This window comes from Blennius ocellaris, assembly GCF_963422515.1.
Source record: "Blennius ocellaris genome assembly, chromosome: 8".
In the NCBI taxonomy this organism is placed as follows: Eukaryota; Metazoa; Chordata; class Actinopteri; order Blenniiformes; family Blenniidae; genus Blennius; species Blennius ocellaris.
The window spans coordinates 11,082,579-11,107,967 of record NC_137657.1 but is presented as its reverse complement, the minus strand read 5'-3'; the positions used below and the strand labels follow the sequence as shown (position 1 = coordinate 11,107,967).

Below are 25,389 nucleotides of genomic sequence, written 5' to 3'. Positions count from 1 at the left end.
GGTGGGGCATGCAGTTAAAGTATTGCACAACCATGTCTTTTGCTTTCACGTGGCCTCATTTCTCGAATCATTTAAAGCAACATATATTGGTTACTGCAAATCTAAGCTCACGTATGAAATCGGTAATCCCCCCCCCCCCCCCCCCCCCCCCCCCCCCCATTTGACTGTTTAGTGATATTTTATGCCGTAGAATAAATCCGCCGTAATCGTTGCACAACAAAAATGATCTTTGCAATTGAAGTGAAAGCCGAGATAGACATGCACGGGAAGACTCGAGCACACTGTGTTGAAAATGAGGTTTGGGGAGCGGCCTAGCGGTGAGGATGTCTGTATTAAAATGGATCAGATAGTCACAGTGCAGCTCGGAGCCGTCGGAGCAGACATGGAGTACGAGCATGAAAGGACGGCCGCTCTCTCCTCCTGGTCAGGATATTTAGTCAATCGATACCAATTTAACACCCAGATATTATCATCGGCTTCTCGCATTATCGCCAGACTGCATATGGACCCATCTCTTTCCCAATTTCTCTCTCCACGCCGCCCCATTTCGTTGTGTACACACATACATCAATATTAGGTTGCATTAAGCTGTAATAAGTTGTATTGTGCGAATGTCTCGGAGTGGGGTGGAACAGCTGTGGAATGAAATGAGGTTCAGTGATGTCTGTGGTGCACTCGGCTCCGCGAAGCCTGGCTTTGGCACAAAATGGCTGCTCTGCCGCACGTGTGTGACAAGGGTGGTGATGGCGGTTTAAAGAGCTGTTCGTGATCCCTGACCAGGACCACAGTCATTCATTCATTCATTGCACATAATGAGCCGTCGTGGTTCGTAGGTGTCGGGCAAACTCTGCATCCCTTTCACATAGGAAACGGCAACTCTTCTGACGCATAAGAATATGTAAACTGTGGGGAAAACTCGGTGGATCCAAACGAAGCAGCCTGTTTGTTGTTTAGCCAGTGTGCACACTTCAGATTTGCACACACATGCCTGCACAGGTTGCAGGCAGAGCCATCCAGACACACCACACACACACACACACACACACACACACACACACACACACACACACACACACACACTTGCATGTACCTATAACCTCGCACAATGCTCCTCCACTCAGCTCCGAAATCCTGCCAAGAGGCAACCTGGGAATTCCCTGAGACAGAAATTGAATTAGTATTGACCCAGGCAGAGCAAAAGGCTGTAGCAGGAACCTGGATTATTGTACCAGACAAGGTCCTCGCTGCCAGGAGGACACTGGGATACGTTTCCATCACACCTGCACTTTTCAAAGGTGCTTAGGAGCAGTCACTCCAAAAAGTGTGTTTATTTGTATCTATTTTTTTTCTATCGTTCATATTGCTGCTGTGCTTCCTGAAAGCGAGCACTCCACACACCGGCTCCTGCAATTAAATCTCCTTAAAAATATTGTGACTCATTGAAGAAAAATATTGTGCACAATGATTCACTAGTTTTGGTCGGTAATGAGTCTTCCTGTCATCAGCTACAAAAGAACACTCTTGTAATTGTTCTGCATGAATCAGTACGACTCTGTTGATCTCCTTTTTTTTTTTTGTTGTTGCTTAGATTTAACCCTCATTTACAGAATAATTTAAATGGGACTTGAAGTGCTACGTTATACGTGAAGCCACCATGTTGACATTGACGAGATAAATAATGACATATTGACAAGTCTTTGATTGACATTCTTATATATTCGCAAAATAGTGCATCAAGCAGATAAAAAGAAACAACCAACACCTTTGTTGACTGTTTTCTTCAGGATACCAGGTGTTTTAATACCATTTATTAGGCTTTGAAGACGTACTGCAAGTGTGCTTGATGTGCCTCCATAATAGTGACGTGTGAATGGAATTCTGCCACGTGCAAGCATGATGATGGACAAAAAAATAATCAGCCTTCTCGTAACATCCATTCTTTTTGCAATCTCTGAAGGAAAAGCTGAAATGGTAGAGAAGCAGAGAAAAGCAGTGATTCTCCTGTTTTGCTTAAGGAAGCTGTTTTCTTTGACCTGCCAACTCGGCACTTTTTATTTATTGGTTAGTACTCGCTAATTAAATCTTCTGTTGGCCATACATCTATTTGCCCTGAAGCACGTGTCATTTTTTTTTTTTGTTCACGTTGCAGTACAGTGTGTCCTGAGTGAGCTGGTGTGTATCCAGAAGCGACGGCGGCGGCCATCTTCACCCCAGAACAAACTTTGACTAATAAAAGCTGTTAAGAAGCGCAGCTCCCTTACACTTTATCGAGACACAAGGAAGCAACGCTGAGATAACACGGCTTTTGAAAGGGTTTGCGCAGGAGGGTACTTATGAGATGTCAACCCTTAATTTGTGTCTTTTTCCCAGTGATTCTTTCGAGTGCCCTCTGGAAGTTGCAACTAAAGCGCTTCAAGCAAGACTGTTTTTTTGTACCATTTTTATTATTACTCACATCTCCTCAAAAACACCTTTTATCCGGCGCTTTGAGATTTCCAGAGGAGACAGATGACAAATGTTGCACTATGTAGATATTTAGAATCTGCTGCCTGATGTGGGGAGGCTTCGCCGCGGAGGAACAAAAATCTAATATTGTATTGGCATGGCTTCCCAGAAGTATGGTACAGCCAACTTTCCAGCCCCCAAATGATGTGAAACACACACACATTTGCCGGTGTCTTCTCGTGCTGGCATACAGATACCACACACACCCCACAAATGAATATACACAGTGCATCTCTGCTCATTTTTTTCCCCCGTCGGTCCCCAGAGGGAGGGTAAAAACGTTAGACCGGCAGTGGAGGGAGTGAGGGGATGGAGAGAATGCGTTAAGGAGAGGATGGTAGGGAAAGAGTCAACAGATTTCAACTCCCAAAACAGCTCAGGAAGGCCCCCGGGGATGGAGGGATGAGGAGTGAGGGAGAGAGGGAAGAAAGGACGTCAGCAGGTATTACTATCACTGTCACAAGGAGGCGTGAGGAGCGAACCCTCCCTCCACCCCTCCCGGTGTGCACACACACACACACACACACACACACACACACACACACACACACACACACACACACACACACACACACACACACACAGGCCTGTGTACAGGTGTCCTGGACACACACAGAGAAACCCACACTTCCAATAGTACCGTTGTCCTGCTGCCTACACACACACACACACACACACACACCACATGGCTTGCCTGGACTCTGGGGAGACCCAGAGTAGAACCACGCTGCATTTAGAAGCGACGCTGCTTTCTGGTTTGTGTTGCAGTGCCGCATCTACACCTGATTTGAACAAGGGGGGAAAATAAAGCATCAGATGCTGGTTTAAACACGCAGAGGCTCTGAAGCCTTCTGTAACATGATGAGATATGCTTCTGCTATGTGTGTGTGTGTGTGTGTGTGTGTGTGTGTGTTAAACCGTGTGCCAGCGCATTTCAACATTGTGTTCTTAAAGCAATAACCGGCACCACGTGGCGAAACTGCTCCTCAGCATGATCCTTTTTTTCTTACTTTGCTTTATAGTTTCCACTTTTCCACCTGGATTCTCAACTTTTCATCCCAACCAGATATTTAATCACAACTTGGATCGACTGCAGACTTTTAGATTAGCCGTCAACTCTGAAGTTAAGTGGTGCTGGTTGACATCCTACAAAACGGTCTTTCTTTCAATCACAGTATTTATTTTGTTGCTTGTGGCTTCTGGACAACACTGACACACTCCTCACACGGCCCAGTATGCATAATACGAACTGTCCCTCTATTAAAAACCTGTAAACCTCCTCTAAGATGGATTAAGATGATAAAATGTATTTTTGTTATTCTTTTTGTGTGTGTGCGTGTGTGAGTCGGTTTGAATATTTCTTTGACTTCTTTTCTTTTACATCTGTATGGGAACTGCCATTTTTTAAGATTAATTGGTCCCCGTCCCTCTCCGAAAGCACGTTTTGTTAAATTCATCACAAATGATCAGATGGTTGTAATTTACAGTCTGGGAGCAGTTGGAGCAGTGCTTGTATTCTGCGCTGAATGGAAGAGAGGGGAAATAGCCTTGTCCCGAATCTCCATCGCTGTGGCCTTGTAAGCAGGAGAACTCATGAATCTCATTGCTCCCCTATTCAGCTGAAAATGGAGTTCCTGTACGCAGGGCGCTTCTCAAAACACTGGCGCAGCCGCTCCATGTTTATGATTGTGGGATTAATCTGTGTGCTCCTCTACAATACACCCAGTGACAACTGCCTAGTCATGAAAGTCACAAAACTCCCTGCTCAATGCTTTTTTTTTAATTTCTTTTTTTTTTAAACACAGTTAAAGAGGGTCCCTGATGGATTTGCCTTCAGAGCAGAAATGTGTTTGCTGCCACGTTGTTTGCCATCCAGGGTGCATACTTGATTACAAAACAAGCGGGTATTTGCTCCTAATTTGCTTCTGGTTTACGCGGACCTGCGCCCCCCGCCGTCGCACATAAAGCACCTCCTGTGTGTTAATCCTGTAATTTTGGGTCATTGAGGTTCATTACTTAAAGTAGCGACCAGTCATCTTTAATCCCAAATTAATCAGTTAATCCCAGTCCTGTGTCAGCCTGTTGTTCGCGCCGTGTTCCCCTGGCGTCTGCACTTCTACTCTTGACCCTCGCAATTTCCTTCCTCTCTGCTCCAACACCCCCCCCCCCCACACACACATATCCCCCACCTCCACTCCTCTTATTGTGTCTGAACCTTTCATCAGTGTTGTGGAACTCCACTGGCCTTTCGAAGAAGTTCAGAGATATCCGGCTTCAAGGCAGCCACTGGCATCAAGTCGCATCAGCCCAAGTGTCAAACGCATTAATTTTCATTTACACGCTCAGAGCTCGTGTGCTGAAGCCGAATAAAGTCAACTAAGTTTTAAGAAAAACTAGGGCCTAATTCCAGCTGAGCATCACAAATAACCAGTTACAAGGTGTAATTTTCATGTATCTGTACTTTACGTTAGTACAGGGCTGCATGATTCTTTTCGGTGAACATAAACAATAATCCGGTCCAGTATTGCAACAACAATGTGAGTGCGACAAATAATCATTAGATGACGTTAATATTATTGAGCTTTCACATCTGTTCTTAACAACAGTGCTCTTTCTGTTATTGTTTTTTTTAACATGTGTCGGCAGTTTCCAATAACAGATTTTTTTGGGAATGATTTTTCATGGATTTTTATGTTGGACAGGCATTGAGATCAGTAGATTTTCAGCCGATTATCATAAGTTGAGATGCAGAGCATGAATGCATAGTGCGTCAAAAGTATGTATAATATAATGGAATCAATGTTTCTGCTGATGTAACGATACTTTTGTAATGTGTTGTGCAACCCTGTTTGAGTATTTACTTCGTCCTAAATTTACACACAAATATCTGCGATTTTTAACTTTGTGTATTCTCAAAAACTGACTTGTGAATATAAATATAACAGAGAGGAACAGTCAACTACAGAGAACAGAGTTGAATCCTGTGACTGTACACTTTATACCATGTTAATTTATTCTTTTTTTGAAAATCCGAAAGTGCTGGTGATCATAGAAGCCTTTCACAATAAACGTTTTCTTCAACTTAAAAATGGTCTTACCTGTAAAACTTAGTTTGACCTGGTCCTCATAACCTTTGTTTTACTCTTTGAAATAGGATACTTGTTTCAAAATAAATTTTATTACTCAAGACTCCATAGAGACAAAGTGTTATAAAGCATATTTATATTGTTCTAGATACATGCATATCCACCAGCACCCTATCATTATGGTTAAAACAAAACAAAAAAAAACACATTCTTACTTTTGCACTTTCTTGTTCACTTCCGAATCAGTACTTTCTTACTTTTTTTTTTTTTTTTTTTTTTTAATAAACAAGTTAAATCAGTATTTCTACTCTCACTGTGGAAAAATGTGAAGAATCGTGTTTTTCCCGCTGTGCATAATGCAAACCTGTTTGACACAGCAAAAAAAAAGTGATATTACTTCCTGGCTTTTTCTGTGATTGGCGTTTGGCAGCCATGGAAGTGGTGTGAATATGTGTCGGGGTGTGTGTGTGTGTGTGTGTGTGTGTGTGTGAGGGCGGGGTGGGGTGGCTGGGTGGCTGTGCGTGACTAGAACAGGACAAAGCTGGCTGCCTTGAGGGGGAATAAAGGGGACCTTCCATACCCCCGACGCACAGAGCGATATGAATCTTAACCGTTGTGACGGAGAAAGATGGAGAGGGAGCGAGAAGCATGGATCGCCAGCGAGGGAGGGCGGGAGAGGGAAGGGGGCAGTTTAGACTCTTGGGATTCCAAAGCAGTGACCGTGAAAGTGCTTAGATAAACAGAGAGAAAGACGGAGAGACAGAGGGAGGGAGGGCAAAGTGGGCAAAATGGTGGTGGAAGGGAGAAGCACTGGAGGGAAGAGAGGACGAGAAGGTGTCGGCACGCTGACTGGGGAAGGAAATGAGACCTGGAGAAGAGGGTGAAATCCAGCAGATGGGAGTGAAACCAAGTAGAGAAGTTTTTAAATAAGTTCGCCAAGAGTCAGAGGGACTGATGGGGCCTGCTTACTCTATTTACTCCTCAACTCTTGGGCCTATACAATCTTTTTCTCTCCATCTTCTCCTTCCCTTTCTCTTTCCGTCCGGTTAAATTATTCAGGTTGTTTGGTTGTATTAGGCCAGCTTTTCTTGACATTTCTTAACCGTGTGCGTGCGTGTGTGTGTGTGTGTGTGTGTGTGTGTGACTGATGGACAGACGGACTGGAGAAAAGCTGCAGCCATCCACCTGCCCATTCCCCAGCGAACAACGCGCCAAATAATCGCAGAGAGAAGCTCGAGCGAACGCACACACCTGGGATAAATGGTCTATAGTGCCTATCCAGCATTGACCTTCACATCAAGAGACAGAGACGGATAAATACAGAGTACACAAATGGGAAACAAAGAGTGTCTACGGCATCAGAAGTGTGACCCACTTTGAAAATGATGGATTCTCAAAGCCAAGGCTGATTTATTGGCTGGCCGTATTTGCCTTGCGAGCGCCCTTTTCACTGCAGTGAGTGTTTAGAAGTGAATGTGTATCTACGTGTGTTTTAAGAGGTGTTGCTCGCTTGTTCTCCTTAACCCACTTACACAGGTGGGCTGAGAGACTCCAGACACCGACGAGTGTAGTTGGATACAATTGTCTATGCCACAGTACAGAGAATATCAAACACTTTAAAAAATGATAAAGAAACATTACGTTTTTCCTTAAAAATATTTTGTATCACTTTGGATCAGAGTTTCACTAAGTTGCATAACAGCAATGAGCGGAGGGATCAGTGATGCAGCAGAGAATGTTTTGCACCTTATTTTTTAATAAAGTATCATTAGCAATGAAGGCGTACTATCAAGTTGATTTTGTAAAAAAAAAAAAAAAAAAATCACATGCAGAGTGTGTATATCCTGTGAAGAAGCAGCCTTTTGTCAGCATCAGTCTGAAGGAAAACGCTGTGATGGGTAGGATTTCAGATCTCTCTGCAGATGAAGCAAATGCATTTTAAAGTCAAATCATTTGTTGGAAGAATATTCAAAGATAAAATATGAGCTGCAAATGGAAGACAACAATTTGGGACAGTTTACTTCATTTTGCATCATGTGTATTTAAAAAAAAAAAAGATTACATTAATTTTTCATTTAAACTTGCTTAGATTCAGATTTTAAATTAATACTTTTTCATAACGTGTTTGTACCTCTTTGGGATAAAACGCCTGGCTCACTGTAGATCAAATTGTACTGTATGTGGACACTCAACTAAAATGCCTCTGACTCTGTTGATCTAACTATTTGAGTTACACTGATAGCTGTTAGTCTCATTGAGCTTTTCTTTTTTTGTGTGTTATTTATCATTATAGCAAAGTGCTCCAGTTGCATCTTGCACCATGAGCCTTCATATACATGCTGTTTACTTAGGCAAATTAGGGTTAACGCTTATGTGCTCTTTTGAAATAGACTTATCTGCTCTGGCAGTGTGTAAATCCAAAGGGTCCACGCAGCAACGTGAGCACGTAAATGTAAAACAAATGATATTGACACAGTGGCTCAGCCCGGCTGCCAGTTTGTAGCGACGCACTCTGATAGCTATTATGAATAGTTTGACTCATGGCTTTTTGTGTCCACCCATCATAGTTGTGGCTTGTTGCACCACCCTCCTCCCTCCGTACATCGACGCTGTCGGTGTCTGAGCGCTGAGGTACTGTAGCTATATTCAAGTTTATGTATCTGAGCCTGGCACCTGTACAAATCAGCCCTGTATTTACACTGCAGCTCAATTTAGACTGCAGAAACATGGAGGGCACTCATTACTCTGAGGTTTCGGCTGTCCGAGCGAGGGATGCAGGGAAACGATGGATTGAACGAAGGATGGATGGATGGATGGGTGGGGCCTTGGCTTGGCACCAATCCCAGCTCCGGATTGGTCGTTGTCTTGGCAACGGCACGTCTGACCTTATTTACCCCCTTCCACAACCCCTCACCGTACGTGCACTCCTCTCTCGTCCGTGCACTTTTTTTTCTTTGGCTGCGCACACTTTGCTTGTCACTTTTTTTTTTTTCTTTCTTTCTTTTTCTGCACGAATAGTGAAAGTTCTCATCGTGCCATTCTCGCCTCGCACTAATCCTAAAAGTATGGACGCTTCCACACGGAGCAGGTGAGAGTCGAGTCAGACTCGCAGCCGCTGCACTGCTGGTGGGCACGATGAGGCAACGTTCTGGCAAGCACTGTTTCTCGTCCGAGAGCAAAAAAAAAGAAAAAAGAAATAAGCCATAGACAGTAAGACGGCGCTCTTGTCCATTTACGTTATGGACGGTAATTTCATACCTCCTAGAAAAGTCACTGGAAAGCCTATTTCAGGATCGGACTAGACCACACATGGAGAATGGTGCCTATGCATGAGGGAGCTCTGTCCGACAGAGGGGGGTGGGGGGGGGGGTGATGATGGTTTCTGCAGTCCTGAAGCCATATCAAAATAGTTTTAGTGAATTGGTTTCCATACTGATGGGTCCTGTTGGCCTGAATCATGCAATTCTCCGCAGCTCTGCCGGCCGTGGCCATAGATCCTGTTGTGCTGCTGAGTCCAACAGAACGGACACACATACACTCACTGAAGAGGGTGTAGCGCCTTAACAGGCATAAAATAGGGTCTGTCTTTACTTGAGGATGAGAATCCTTAAGGCCTGAAGCAGCAGGTGTGGGGGTTTTGGGTTTTTTTTCTTTTTCATGTGTGCATCTGTGGGCTTTATCTGTAAATTGATAGGAAATGTGAGTCTGTGTGGCAGCCTGCTGATCCACACAGTTTGAATGAGGAGTAGAGTGGTCTGAATGGCCTGTGCCTTCTGGTCATTTAATGGAGCCTGCTGGGCAAGAAAGGTGCAACCAATCACTTCAACAGGGTGACACACACACATACGCACACAAGCCTGGTGGCCAGAACTTATGCTCCAACCATACTTGCATATATACAATGCATTCCATTGTATGGGTGAATATTTACTCTATAAGGACAATTTAAACGAAGACAAGTGTTTGGTTTGTCCAATGGCACAGGGGCACCGGGAGGAAACGTGTTAGCAGAGCTGGTAAACCACAGAGATTCTAATGCATAATAATATGAATGTGTGTGCACAGAACTTGGAGGAAAAAAAACGCGCACGCACACACACAGATGGAAAAGGTAGAAGGGAAAAGTTTAGCAGGAAATTCCACATACCATCCACATTTGAAGATTAGGAGTCATAGCAAAGAAAGCAAAGGGTCTGGTGTAGACCAAAGATACACTTCCTGCTGACCTTGAAGGAAACACACTCGTGCAACACACACACACACACACACACACACGCACACGCACACACACACTCCTGCATAGGCATACCAAACAGGAAAGAGAAGATAAGCACAACAGCCAGCTCCCCTTAAGTCCCTCTTTCCTCCCAGTGAGGAGCAGTTGATCACCGTGTTTGGCCACAGTTTGATGACACAGTGAATCTATAAAAAGGCGGGGTCGGCAGAGTATTTGGGGGCGAGTTGGGAGTGGGGGAGTAGAGGATTTTTCAGTTCAGCCAGCTGGGCAGGCGGGATGATGGGGGGGGGGGGCTCCAGATGGTCAGAAGTAGGGGGTAACTTCCTTGTTTGTGCGCATTGAGGGGAGTAAGCACCAGGTTAGACACAACACTGCTGTTCGGGCCCCGGACACAGCACGGCTTTGTGTGGACGTGGAGGGGGGCAACATTAGGTGAACGGGGTGGGGGGGTGTCCTTATTTTGTCATGTATTGCATGCATTCAGAGACAGATTGAGTTGGAGAGAGGAGATAATGAACAATAAGGTTTGAGCTTTGTGAAGTGTTGAGTAGATGAAGTGTTTCTCTGGAGCTCTCCTTCTGACTCGTGCTCGTATGATTTTCCTCTTTTTCCTTTTGAAATTAGAATAGCCCGGGGAGCGAGAGGTCAACTGCAGCTTTGTCGGCCTCGAGGAGAGATTGTTCTCTCTCTTTAAATTATCCACGCCATTCCCGTCTTTCCACTGTACTCCCTCTTGGCTCTTTTTTTTGCCACGACTTCTACAGTTTCTATCAGTTATTACAGATTTTACATCGCTCCTGGTCCTACAAAACACTGGACATCTGCTCATCAACACACATTTTGTTCCTTTCCAATCACAAAAACATCTTCATGGGTAGGTGAGCTCACAATACGAAGTTTTCTTCAAACTTGTGTCAAGTGATGTTTGCTCATCATTCCTTGTTATTCTGTGTGTGGACATGTCCGGAGGGAGGCGTAGAAAGTCTGCACATAACTAGTGGGATCGATCATAAAGTGAGCAGTGCTAATTGGCAAGCTACAGTCAGAAGTGGGAGAAGTTGCATTATAGTTGCCATCCACTACAAACTAGCTTGCCGGCTAACTCAATCGCTAATAAACAATAAGTTCAGGAGACGTCTCTGTACCATCATCTCAGCAGGGGGGAAACTTTGCAGCTAATGGAGGAGTTTATACTTTAGTGCAGAGCAGAGTTGTTTAATATTTTAATGAAAAGTTTGCACGATCCTGTTTTGTTTTTTCTTCCGTCAAGGTCACTGTAAACTTGTAAGAATCATGTCCACTGAGTTAGTTTACTCGAGAAGGAATGTACAAATAATGTCAATACAAGTGTCTGGTTTGAAATGATGTGTACACACGGCACTGAAACATTAAGTCAGACAAATATAATCGAGATTTATTTATAGAACGTTGCATGTTGCCAATTACAACATGCAATCTTAATACTTTTAAGTAAATGAAAAATACTCAAAGTTTTGTTTAAAGTGAAATGTTCTCTAGAAGTAGGTGTTGTTGAACTTCACATCAATTGGGCTTTTAATAAAGTCCATCTCTCCCTCTTGCTTTAATATGTACTTCAATGTAACTGTTATGTCAATTCTAGTATTTACGGGTGACAAATGTTCCAGGAGGTTAAAAACTATCGACCAAACTGTAGGTTTTTGCAACTGTATGTGTTAATATGGTGTTGAAAGATCCTAGTAAAGGGATATATATGAGTCGATGTGTTACTTTTTCCGATATACCTAAATACGTCCTTGACAAAGACGTGATGGAAAAACTTTCTCACAATCTGACTTGCACATAATTTGCCGGGGATGCAAAATACAATGATTTGTGTCATTATTCACAAATAAAACAAAGCCTTGATTTACATCTTTAGAATGACTGAAGAGTTTTCTGTCATCTGAGTCGGTGTGACCTGTTCTTTTTTTATGATTACATGTTTACTAAATGGTACACCCGAAACACTGAGCCACTCTGTGGGTCGGTGTGTTAAAGTTGTGGCCGAGAGTCATGCTCGACATGCATGATATCATCTCCCGTGTGTTGAGCCCCACCCGTCTCGAAAAAGAAACAAACATTACCAGTTCACCAACATCCTCGCCGGGCGCACACCAAAATTCCTCAGACATTGCCAGTGGTGTTGCTCCAGCAGCCACCAGAGAAGCTGGAACTGTGTCATGCTATGCCCAGTCAAGGCATTGCAACCGCAGCACGCTGTGCCCAGTCAGCATAGTGCCAAGAATTAGTGGTCGCCCTGTTGGGATTGACCACGGAAGAACTGAGGCTCAACCGAGCCTTGTGGCCTCCCGTCGTCACTAAAAGGATCCAAAAGGCTTTTGACTGTGGGCTGGCTGGCGCGCCATCACAACCGTGGATGCGTGTTAAACCTGCTGTACACACGCCATGCGACTCGGGCAGTAGAGTATAGCCGTTCGTATTGCAGTCGAATATTCATACCCCCAATGTTTATGTGTCTTACGTTTACTAAGTGCCCCAGTGTATTCAGGATGCGTAGGATGCAGCTGCCGAGCGGGATCGAGTATCTGTTCTGTATTCCTGAAGCTGTGTTGCAAGATTGTTGCTCCTTTAATTATTCTCTCATATTAAAGGATCAAAGGTCTCTGCCACAGTCAACCCCCCTGCATTTCATTAGGACTGCACTGCTCACTTGTGCATGTGCCTGTGTGCACACACGTTTGCAACTGCAGGATCTTGGCGATGCTCAATTTTTGCATTTTGGATGGGATTTCCTGTGATTATAAAAGGGTAAATGTTATCCTTTTTCAAGTTTCCCCATTGAAGAGCCCAGCGTGTTATTTCTGATTCGGCTCCTTGGTGAGATATTTCTTTATCAACCTCGAGCTTGCACCAGTCCTCAGAAGGGTGTCACTGATCACCCTATGGCGTAAGGGATAGAGCATGTTTTATTCTCCTGAAGTACTTTCATGTCCTGGAGTGAGGGATCATATGTGTGTGTGTGTGTGTGTGTGTATGTATCCACACCCACATGTGCCCAAATGCAGTGAGTGTGTGCGCTGCATTTTTTTTTTTCCCCCCCTGTCTTTGCCCTGTCCCTCTGCTCTGGTGCTGGACCCCCCCCAACAAATCCTGTTTTGTTGCTTACAGATAGGCTGCTCCTGCTCTCTGTTCCCTGACACCCGCTGCTCCTCCGTGCTCCCGTGATGCCCCTGTGCTGTCACCACTCCACTGCATGGTGGCTGGCAGGAGGGGAGGATGCGGAGTGTAATTAGGGCGTACCCAAACCTACCAGGGCCAGAGAAGGGTAAAGGGTGGAAGGAGAGGAAAAAGAGAGCAAGGAAGCTTGACAGTTTGACATCAGTACAGCACACCGTCTCTGTAATTGCTGCCGTGCATACGGTGCGGGCCGAGGTTGGAGCCATTGGCCGGGGGGGGATAGCGGGTGGTGTAATGAAAGATGGAAAGAAGTCAGAAATAGGAGTGAGAGTACAGGGGAATGCGGTCTCTGAAGCAAAAGATGGGGGAATGAGTTGATGTCATCCAAAGAGGGGGAACACGAGAGAGGGGATGGAGAAGAAGAAAAGGGTCAAGGAGGATTGCAGATGTGGGTCTGGATGAGCGGAAATGGGGCCGGAGCAGCAAAGCAGAATCTCGGGGTGAATGACATGTATAGCAGGGGGCGCAGCGTGTTGACACAGCACACATCTATTACATGCAGAAACACACACACACACCCACACACTCTTCCACAGCTGGCGCACCTAAGTAAACACCTCACTGCCTCCAGAGGGGCCTTGGAAAGCACTACAGGTAGTATGAAGCGCAAACAGACGTGTGTGTGTGTGTGTGTGTGTGTGTGTGTGTGTGTGTGTGTGTGTGTGTGTGTGTGTGTGTGTGTGTGTGTGTGTGTGTGTGTGTGTGTGTGTGTGTGTGTGTGTGTGTGTGTGTGTGTGTGTGTGTGTGTGTGTGTGTGTGTGTGTGTGTGTGTGTGTGTGTGTGTGTGCCTACACAGTGTTCTCTTAACCAGACAATCAAGTGCTTTTGTTCAGCTGTAATTAGCACACACAGGTAATAGAGCTATTGGACGTTGCTGTCTACACGCGCACACACACCTACACACACATAAGATTGGTATCGATTAGCAGAGTGTGTTTGTGTGTGTGTGTGTCCTGAGTGAGAGATCCTGATCGATTATGTCCTGTCCTGTTGATAGATCGCCAATTCTGCACGGTAGCTATTGACCACGAAGCAGCATTGGTGAGGCCTGCCTCCAGGCTCTCACCTGCATCTTCACACACACGCACATACACACACGTATATACACAATTCTACTGTCCTACTCTATTGTCTCAGGGAGAAATACAGGCTTAGGTTAAGAGACCGTGGGTTTTTTTTTATTTTTTTTTAGCTATGGTCTACTGCTCCTCCAACACACTGTTGTCATTTCTCCACTCATTGCTCCATCTCCTCTTGACACTCTACAGATTTGCTGGACCATCTTGCCCTCCTGCTTCCTGTCATGTCTTTTCTGTATCATTCAGATTTTCATCATTTTCTCCTCCTCCTCCTTTTCCACACATATTCCCTCTTATTATTTATTCTCTTGTCCCTTCTATATCCGCCTTCTTAGCTGGAGACTACTCTGCCGTGCACCACCACCAACACTTCCACCACCCTCCCCATTCCATGCTCCTTTTCCCTCCCATGTTCCCCTTCGCTGGCTCCCAGCACACCCTTCCTCTCTCCTCCGCTCTGTCACCCCTCTATAAAGACTCCCACTGACGGACCTGAACCTTCAGCCCGAGCCACATTCTGCCCGTCATTCTTTTCTTCCATGCTCCATGCGAGGAAGAGACCAATTAAAGTTCGTCTCCTCTCCTCTTCCACTCCGTTGTTCTTTGCTCTGTGTGTCTGCACTCAGACTCCCTGGGGTCGCTAATTAAAACACTTTACTTTCTTTTTAAGTCCTTTTCCCCCACCTGTTTTTTTATTTTTTTTTTTTTTTATTTTTGTTCCATGACAACTTCAACTTGTCTGTTTTATTAGACTTGCTCAATCTTCTCATGCCTGTCCATAATTCTCTTTTTTTTTTACTCCATTTACCACACCTTTCACTGGACTACTTGTCTCCTGCTTTGTTCTCTTCATGCGGTTATTTTTAAAGTCTTACGTTTTCATTATATTAAATGTACCTGTCTTACTTTGGCCTACATTCACTTCCCACTGCCTCCCGCCTATTAGTTTGTACAAGGGTAACTCTTCATACTGGAGTTGACAGGACTGCAGAACTGTTGGCCTGAAAGCGCATACATTATGCAGCTCTTCTGTTCTAATGATGCCGTCTTGTCCACAGTTGTTGTTGTGCCAAAAGTCAGTAAACCCTGACTGACAAGGTTGTACTCGCACATGCAAGGATGCTTAAGTTTGCACTGGCTTGTGTCTGTCTGTGCTGTGTAGGGGGAGAGTGGATGGCGGAGGGAGTCCATTTTATTTCACTCTGAACTCCTCTCGGAGGTCTTAATTATGATATGAGCAATTGTTGCTCTCGCTGTCTGACGCTCGCCAATCTCCCTCGCTGGCAAGGAAATAAAATTGAGTTGTACCAGTGTGATGTATAAAATGTTGAGCATTATTGAAGACCCACACAACTTTGTTTTATCACCTACAGTTATTGTTGTGCGCGCCACTGGTGAATCGTCAATCTCCTGGAAGTATCCACTTTATTCCCCCTGCAGCGGGCTTTACGCAACATGTCGTCTGTCTCTGTTTAGCCCTAATTAGCGCTCATCTTCACTTTCAGGCTTGTGTAAGGGTCCGTTGCATGAATGTTAATGCTGTCGTCACTCTTCTTTCCAGGTTAACGGAAGGAGATCTGTCCATTCAGGTGAATCTGAACGATTACTTGGACATCATCTGCCCCCACTACTCCAATAAGGAGACCCTGGGCGCTGGGCAGCCAGAGACGCTAGCGCTGTACCTGATTGGAGAGAAGTCTTTCCAAGGCTGTGTGGAAACCAGAGGGGCCTTCAAGAGGTGGGAGTGTAATGCCCCCTACGCTCCATTTGGACCTGTACGCTTCTCTGAAAAGATCCAAAGGTTTACGCCTTTCTCGCTGGGGTTTGAGTTTCTGCCAGGGAGACACTACTACTACAGCTGTGAGTAACATGACGTTTTTATATTCTGAATACAAAAATGTAAAAAAAAACAAAAAACAATACTGATGGTACTTGGTAAATTCAAACATGATACAGAACCGGCGGATGTTTCTTTTTCAATTATTGGAGTTGCAGGGAGGCTGAGGGTCTTTTCATAATTGTAGCACACTCTTTCACGTTCACAGTTATGTTAGGACACAAATATTTAATTCTCCCGTTTCCAATGTCATTCATCTGTCTTCTATTTCGCTGTATCCGGCTCAAGGTTGTGAGGCTGTGCAGCCGATTCCAGCCGACTGGGAGTGAAATGCAGAGTAAAACCCGGGCATCCCAGGACAAACACAGAGAGACAGACAGTCACAAACACTTACTGGAAATTTTGTCACCAATTAGCCTCAAAGACATTATTTTTGGACCGTGTGAGCAAACTGGAAGAAACGGGCACACCCACACGGAGAACATCCATATTCTACATGCGTATAACAGATGATGGATAAGTAAGGATGCTGAGGATGGAGCTGTCAAGGAAGAGAGGTCCGTGAGGTTGTTGGATGTCCGGATGGACGACATGCAGGCGATTGGTTTGAGGGAGGAGAGCAGGAAACGATCCAGGATCCAATATGGCAAAGCCTTCATGAAAAAAACATTTAGAAATAGGAAGGCGAAAGACATTTTTGAAACAGTTGAACTTAGAAAAAGTGCTTGATTTGAAAAAAAATCTTTTAGAACATTTTTGAGAAATGCATTTCTTTTCTGGCCTCGGGTGGTGAAGGTATCTGGTCGTTTCAGTTCATCAGTCAGTGCAAACACAAACTGCTGTGACTGGGCAGTCCGGCACTTTGGAAGGGGAAAAAAAAGTTCAGAGAAGTTTTTTGTATCACAGTTCTTTCATGAGCTTGTGCAGCTTATGCCCCTAATGTTTCCTATAAATTCATACAGAATGACATTAATATGATGTTTTCATAAACCAAAAGGCTGTTACACAATTCCAATGATCGCTTTTCCATTACATGCTCCTGTGTTCATCTCACTTTACTCATTTATTTCAGCCACTGGAGGGAGAAAAGGGGAGGGAGCGAGAGAGGAGATGACTTAGTGGCAGTGAAAATCACTTGACAATTTCTTTTTTTTTTTTACTTTTTACAACTTCTGGTGTCAGTCCAAGAGGGGGGGGGGGGGCATGAAACGAGGCAGAGAATGAAAGAGTCACGTAAATGCAGAGTATGGGAGGGTGACAACAAAGACACGGAGGGACGGCAAAGTGTAGGAGAGAGAAATGGAGATCAATACGGGACGACAGTGAGGGAGGGGGGAGGGGGGGGGTCAGACAGAGGTAGAGAAGCGTGGAAGAGTGACACAGGAAGAGAAAGCACAAAAGATGGACACAGTCTGACAGTACAGGCAGGGGGAGGTGAGGGGGGGAGAAAGGGGTGAGGATGGATGAGTGGAATCCACTCCGGAGAAAGGAAGGGGAGAACAACAAAAGCAAAAAGGGATGGATGAAATGAAGAAAAAGAAAGAATCTTTACATAAATTACTGTTGCGGTACAAAGGACAATGGAGCATTGTGAGGGCATGAGAGACAGGCTCCACACACACACACATATACACACACATATACATACACACTGAGCTATTGTGGTTGTGCATGCCAGTTCACAGCAACACAACAATAGGTCGTCTCTCCCCCCCGGCCGGGCCACATCGGGCTCAGAGCGATTGTGTGTGTTTTGTCCACATCAAAGATAAGGCGTAAAGTTGGTTCAAATGTCTGGCTCTGGGGTTTGTGCACTGAATGGCTCCGCAGCACTGGAGACTGCATAATGGCATTAGCCCGGGAGAACAGTACAATAGTATTAGAAACACTAATGGCATTAGTTGGCTCAGTCTGAGCTGGACTGGGCTCCTCTCTCCCACAGACTGTGACACTGAGAGCTCACTGTCATTTGGTTTTCGGCCCGCTGACCAACAGCCACCAGTTCTTTTACATGTCTGGGCCTTCATAGACAGGAAACACCTTCACATCCTCTGACGGTCAGCTGGTCCCAGCGTGGAAACACCGAAGGGCAGAGCAACAATGGGGAAAGTGAACTTTGGAAAGTGTGAGCAGATAGACAAAAACACGCAAGAAAAGGAGTGCGTATAAAAACTTTGTCAACAATCTGAAAAATACTTCAAATAAACACAATTTGACATGCATTTTAAAAAGACAATTTGAACTCTGAAATATACACAGTAAAAACAAAAATGAGCTCATACATAACACAGAAAAAAGTTAATGGACACGAGTAGTGTGTATTCTTCGTGCAGGCGGGAGTTTTGGGTACTTCAGTTTCCACCCACGGTCCAAAAACACACGTTTGAGTTTAATTGGTGTCTCTAAAATTGCCCTGAGAGTGTGTGAATGCCTCTCTGTGTTTTCTCTGTGATGGACTGATGACCTTTCCTCAGAGTAACCTGCCCTCACCCATAGTCTGCTGGGATTGGTTCCAGAGCCCCCGACCTCGGCTTAAATAACGCAGTTCAGGGAGTAGATGGCAATAACTACTCTCAATGGCTGTTGGGATCCAGAGGTAGTAAAACGTGAGAATATTTTCTTGATAGTCGAATGTTGTAAAATTTAAACGTATGGTAAGTAAAGATTTATACTTCAGTAATTAATGTGTGATTTAATAAAGCAGTTGTTTTATTCACACAATTTCCCTCCCAATCGATCTGGCACCTTCACTTTGAAAAGCACAGATTTCAAGTATAATGCCTGATCACAAACCGTAGACAACCAGGTATTCGGGTATTTAAGCTCAAGACAAAAGTGTGACGTTGCTTCACATGATGCTTTGAAATTCAAAGCATCATGTGTGCTTTTGCAGAGTTTGTTGAATTCTGAATCGTTATTTGCACTCCGTCTTCGAAATGATCAACTTTCAGTGCAGAGGTGGATTTCAGCTTGTCAGTTTCCTCTCCACGGGCCACTTGGTATCAACAAATGAACCCATAAGTTGCACAGACGCAGTAAAACTGCTCCCGGAGATTTGATTTTGTGAGGAAAAACTTTCCCGAAGATTCTGTAAAGCAATAAGTAGTTTCACAAAGCAACCACTGAGTGTGTATTATATAGGCAGCGTTGTGTAGAAAGGGTGATTTCAGGCACAGCCAGAGGTCTTATTCACAGCAAACATTTTGTCATGCCGCAGCAGGGAAAACACATTTGTAGTACATAAAATTAATGATAGTTGATTTCCATTTAGCCGCATCATTTTCTGATTCCCGGTATTGTGCATGCTGGCTCACTGTCGCATTGTCATAGTTTTTTTTTGTTTTTGTTCTTTTTTAGGAAAGGGGGGGGGGGGGCACTTGAATATAATTGAGTACTGTTTTATGATGGTGATTGATCTCAGATGTTACGAGCATTTCCTGCGAACACACTTAAACTCTTGTGTGCACATCTTAAGAGAGTACTTCAGGGCACTTGCGCACCATTTAGCGCTTCCTCAGATGGTCTGTCCATGGTGCTGAAGAGAAGGATGGATGTGAATGACTTAAAAGAATGGCACGTACATAAATTTAGTTCATAAATCCGAAAGCTTAAGTACAACATTTGTGCTCTGTGATTTATGTATTAACATAAAAGAAAGCACAATGGTTTCCTACCTCCAGCCATTCAAAAAGTGATGCATAATATACAGTTTGAAATCTACAGCTTGCAGCTTGCAGCCCTCAATGATTAATGTTGCTGAGTGTAAGCCAGTAGTAAACTTTGACTTTTTGGGCTGCCGCGCAGTGCGAATACCTCTCTGAATGGTGGCTGTGGACGACAGAAAAATTACTTTTATAGATGAAAAGAATCAAATTTGTCCTTAAAATGACTAAGTGGACACAAAGAACTTGACGGATTTAAAGAAGCTCAGGATTCATGCTGGACAGAACCAGTATTGGAGTCAATGTACTTGATATACGTCTGTGAATCCTGATATTTATTGTTTGTTTGTTTACCCAGGACACATATATGTATATTGTGCATCGTTTCAACAAAGCCACAGACATGCACACTGCACATAATTATTTTAAACAAAGAGCATCCAACATATCCTGAAATACACATGAATGTAAACATGAGGCCATCAGTCAGAACATCTGCAGCCTGATACAGCCTCCTCCCTTCCTCCAACCCGCTTTTAAAAGCCTTTACAGAGACCAGTAGTTTCACATACAAGCAGAAAAATACAGAGGTTTCAAAAGTACTAACAGTGTTTTTTTTTTTTTAATTGAGCATAGATACAGAGACTTTGGGAAGTACCGACTGAACTCAAAAGTGAGACGGTAATTATTCTGAAATGTTCTGTGAAGTCCAGAAGTAAAAGTCTTTCCAAACAATCTCAGAACAAACTTGGTTCCAATTCCTACCTGCTGTGTTCTTGCCTAGCCTTTAAGGAATATGGGATTGACATTCGAAAAGTAGACACCTGGCCAAAATAATCTACGATGATTAAAATGAAAAAAAAATTAAGAAAATTTTAAAAGCTTGATTTATTTTTTTTTAATAAATAAATCACAGATAATTAATAATGGAATGGTGAAACTATTTATTACAGATGCAAAATTCTGTTTAAGACAGAGAAAATAAATTTTATGAGGATCGATTGAAAGATATAAAACTATGATGTGAGAGTTCAATCCTTCTTTGATAAATATGTAGATTCTCATACCCAGTTTAAGTCAATGTCCTTCGTTGATAGGCAGTTGGTCCATGGCGCTGCTGCAGTTGGTCTTTGTATCAAAAACTCATCAAACTTCATTTCTATGTGCAGGTTTTTTTTCCTCCAAATTGTTGAGTCTCATATTTCAGAGTCCAAACTGAGTAACGATGTTACTGTTTTAAGAACGTATGAAAATGTGCAGTAGTAATAAAGCAATATTGGACTTTTAAAAAAGTCAAAAATATCAATTTAAGTAAAGTACAGAAACCTGAAAAACCTGCCCAGGTTACCCAGAGTAGGAACAATAGATTAATTGTTAATTTATAATGATTAACGCTATTTGAGTGTGAACTTGTTCTTTCATTTCTATGCTCGTGTCAGTGTCGTCTTATTATCCAATTTAAGCTCTTCAGCCATTTTTATCAAATGTTTATCAACCGAGAAATTAGCTGTTAAGATGAAACGTGTAAATAAACGAAGCTTGGCAGTGCCTCATTGTGTTGCGTGATGGACTTGACTGCGGCTGTATTTTGTTATCTTTCAGCCACCGTAGACATCGGTCATTTCTGCCTCCACCCCACTGTTATTCTGTGCTCCATCTTATCAGCCAGAATTATGGATACAAAGTGAGACAAACTGTTGGCGTTCATGCGCTCGGCTTGTGCGGCGGGTCCCTGTTGAGCCAGCAGCTGTTTGTGAATTATTCAAATATAAATGCCCCTTTAAATGCAGTTTTTCAGAAAAATTTGTTTTTAAAAGCAGTTTTGAACTGACGGGTAACGCGGCTCTGGCTCGGTTGGTGGAGTGGTCGTATCTCAATCGGAAGGTTCGATTCCTCATCTTCCCGTGTCCACATGCTGAAGTGTCCTTGAGCAAGACAGACACTAAACCCCAACTTGCTCTCACAGCTGACTGAGTCCCTGAGCAAGACCCTTGACTCCCCGATCGGCTCCAACAAAAATAATTTCCCCAGGAGGGATTAATAAAGTATAATTAATTTAGTTTTAGTTGGTTTCCCGATCGAACTGTGATCAGCATTGGTGCGGTTGTATTCTACAACAGTTCCACCCTTGATTGTGTATTTTATTGTCTATTGTGTAAATAAATGCAGTTACTAGGGCTGATATCCTGAGGTATTCATTTAGTCAAAAGAGCAACAACAACCAGGTTATTTTCCTGCCATGTGGATTCCTCAAAAGGAAGTTCTCCACGAGCAGATTTCACGACGGGATCCGTTTCATCGTATGCTAATGTCCTTTCTTGTTTGACACGTCGGCGCGTCGAGTACCAACTGTTTGCTGGGGTTTAATGAGTAAGCTGCGTATTTACATCTTCCTTTTGTTGTTCTTCCCAGCGCTACCCGCAGACGAAGGCCCTCCTCTGCCATGTATGAAGTTGCGTGTCACAGTGTGCTGCGAGCCGAGTGAGTACAACCACGTTTCATCTGCTCTTCCTTTTATGGCTCCCCCTTTGTACACCGAGACGCCTCGCTCTCACATCTCTACTATCGGGGCTGTACGGCACCGTGTTTAGACTGCGCCTCGCCACTTTCTTCCTCTCTTTCCCTCTCATTCTCCCAACTATATCTGTCTTTACAAGAGTATATTTAACCTTGAAAGATGAAACGATGGGAACTTCACTCTCCAACGCCGCGTTCGCTTTTAAACCTAATTGGATCGAGGGTCAGTTATTTTAAAGCATCAGTTCCCTCTACAGCATCTTTCCCTCTTGTCTTCCTCATTCTCCCACTCGCCGTCTCTCCGTCCCAGTGTGAAATTCCCAGAGTTGATCTAATCCAGAGCCCGCCTGGAGTAATGTTAGTCTTCCAGTCCAGTGAGCTGCCCATTCCGGTTGGGAATGTTTCCCAGTCACTGTGGGAATCCCTGTACAGTCGCTGTGTGTGTGCCTTTGTGAGCACTTATGTGTATGACCATTCGTGTAGTGTGTGCGTGTGCGTGTCTGTGTGTGTGGGGCCTTGTTCTCCTATACCGGTGAGGACCTCAAACCTGATTGCACACTGACCCATGGGGACTCGTGTCACCATGCGGACAAAAACGGACGTCCCCATTAGGGAAATCAATAGATTTTTAGGTGGTGACAAGATTCCGGGGTCAGACTGTGGCCACGGCTAAAGTTTAAGCAAGTAGTTGTTACAGCTGAGTTTGAAATAAGGCTCCAGGAAATGAACGACAGTCAATGTATTATCCCTGTAAGGCATACAAATATTGTGTGCGAGTGTGTGCGTGTATACTTATTGTTTTTTTGTGCATTCCTGTATGGGTCCCTGGGCATTTGCACGTGTTCTTTGGTGCTTTAATTTGTGTGTGTGTGTGTGTGTGTGTGTGTGTGTGTGTGTGTGTGTGTGTGTGTGTGTGTGTGTGTGTGTGTGTGTGTGTGTGTGTGTGTGTGTGTGTGTGTGTGTGTGTGTGTGTGTGTGTGTGTGTGTGTGTGTGTGTGTGTGTGTGTGTGCGTGCATGCATCCCCTCGCATCTAAAAACGTCTGTCCCAGTTCCCATCCAAGTACGACCTGCGGGGGGCTTGTTGTGTTGTCCCAGGCTGTAACTGTAACACACACACTTTTTCCAAGAAAAGCAAGGTTGATTATCAGACATGCACTGATCATGCAGCCTTGATTTATGGAGCCAAAAAAAACCCCCCAACAATAAAACCTGGAATAAATAGTGCTCTAGCCATCTCCAATGAATTCCTAAATGCCATCACTGTTCCAGTGAGAGACGGCGAGTAATTTGCTGCATTATTGCCAGAGTGAAGGCTGATGACTTTTTTTATATGCTAATTATCGTGCTGTCATTAATTAGAAATACCAGGGATAGCTGTTCAGTGAGGAAATGCTAATGTCGTCTTGACCTTCTGACGGTTTTCCCTGATCAGCCAGTCCGAGCCTCAAATAATCTAAATATTTGAAATCTCCAGGATATGGTGGGAGATGCACACACACACACACACACACACACACACACACACACACACACACACAGTTTACAGTAGAAAGACTTCTACCTACAAAGACAACAATGTACTGTTTCCTTTTCTCGTTTTTTTGCCCCCTCTGCCTCTCATCCTATCCTTTAACCAAAACTAATCCCGACTAAATTTCAGGATCTCCGTCTCCTTGTCTTTTAACCCCCCCCCCCACCCCCTCCACCCCTCACTCCAACCTCCCGCTCTTTCTTTCTTCAGTCTTCTGTCATTCCTGAAGTGGCACTAATCCCCCCCTTCTCTCTGTCTCTTCAGCTCTCTCCTCCCTTCCTCATTTTTTATGATCTTTCGCTACTGGAGCAAAACTAATCTAGGCACCGTCCATGGCAGTCTCTTACACATCCACCCCACCTCCTCCACCGTCCCTGTGTTTTTCCCCTCTATCTCTTTGTAGTATCTCCATATCTTCAGCTATACCGTTACTCACCGGCTCCCCTCTCACCGTTTCCCCTGCGTCGCTCTATCTCTGTCCTGCGCATGCTGTGCGGCGAGTGTGTTGGGATGAGCGTGCGAGGCCAGCGAGAGGAGAGCGAATTAGATGGATGAGAGAAGAAATGAAGGAGAGTTGGAGGGTCTCTCTCTCTCTCTCTATCTCTCTCTCTCTCTCTCTCTTTCTTTCGGCTGTCCATTAGTGGCGGTTTACCACAGCTGTTGTTGTGCTGCTCCCTATGGCAACACCTCACATGCTCTCAGGTTCCTCTTTTATCTGACAGGTAGCATGGCAGCAGGGCGCGCTGTGCCTGTATCCCCTCTCAGCGTTTGTGTGTGTGGCCGTCGGTGATGCCCCCCCCCCCCCCCCCCCCCCCTCTTCAGCCTACATCCCCATGTCTTATCTCAACTCCAAACTGGCACCTCCTTTCCCTTCTTCACGTTGCAACTTTCTTTATTTCTTTTCTTTTTTTCCCTCCCCCCCACCACCACCACCACAAAGCAGGTCGTTAGATTAAAAGGCAGTTCCGCGCGGGGATGCCCTGTTGCGGGTGTCTGAATTAATTATCAACACACACACGAACACGCACTGCTCTCACACTGGCCTTGAAGGACAGACCGGCGACAGCGAGCGGGTCCGTCAGGTACGTCGTCATTGTTCCAAGGTCGGCTACCGCCTCGCCCGGGCCCCTCTGTCTCCTCTCCGGTGTGTGAATGTGTGTGTTTATCGCCTTAATTTAGCCGAGGAGCACAGCAACGTGGGCGGATTGGGGGGGTCACACGGGAGGCTTCTAATGACGTCCTGTGCTTGTTGTGTTTCTTGGTGTTCGCTGGGACCTTCGTTTTCACTTTTTACTTTGCCACGTTGGTAAACTAAAACACCCCATTATAGCTTGTGAAGAGCGAAATAGATGTATGATTTTAGTATTTGGGTGTGTGTCTTGGCACAGTGGTGTGTTTTTTGTTTGAACAGTGTCACGCGTCACACCAGAGAAAGGGGCTCGCTGAAAGGTGCTTAAGCCCGTGTTGCATCAGAAACAAGGCTCTGAATGGGCATCAGCAGACGGGTGTCATGTGAAATCTTTGGTGCCCTGCAGCCCTCTATTGCATCTTTCACTGTCTCGCTTCGCCTTTTTACTCCATACTCACCTTTTTTTTTTTTTTTTATACAGCAACTGCTCCCTAAAACTCCCTCTGTTGTGTTTATCTCTCTTGTTCTCCTTGTCGCTCTGCTTCTCCGCCTTTCTCTTTTCAGCCGTCCCACTGTGAGAAGCCAT

The 25,389-nt window shown here is 44.5% G+C and overlaps 1 protein-coding gene across 1 annotated transcript in view; it reads left to right on the top strand.

The window, feature by feature from the left end:
* Window positions 1–25,389, top strand: part of efna4 (ephrin A4) — a gene marked incomplete at its 5' end in the record, with an annotated part of 34,005 nt that overhangs the window by 5,519 nt on the left and 3,097 nt on the right. Inside the window, 2 exons of the mRNA XM_080501637.1 lie at window positions 15,688–15,986; window positions 22,038–22,106. Coding sequence (XP_080357763.1) covers window positions 15,688–15,986; window positions 22,038–22,106 — 368 coding nt within the window. The remainder of the gene's footprint in view (window positions 1–15,687; window positions 15,987–22,037; window positions 22,107–25,389) is intronic.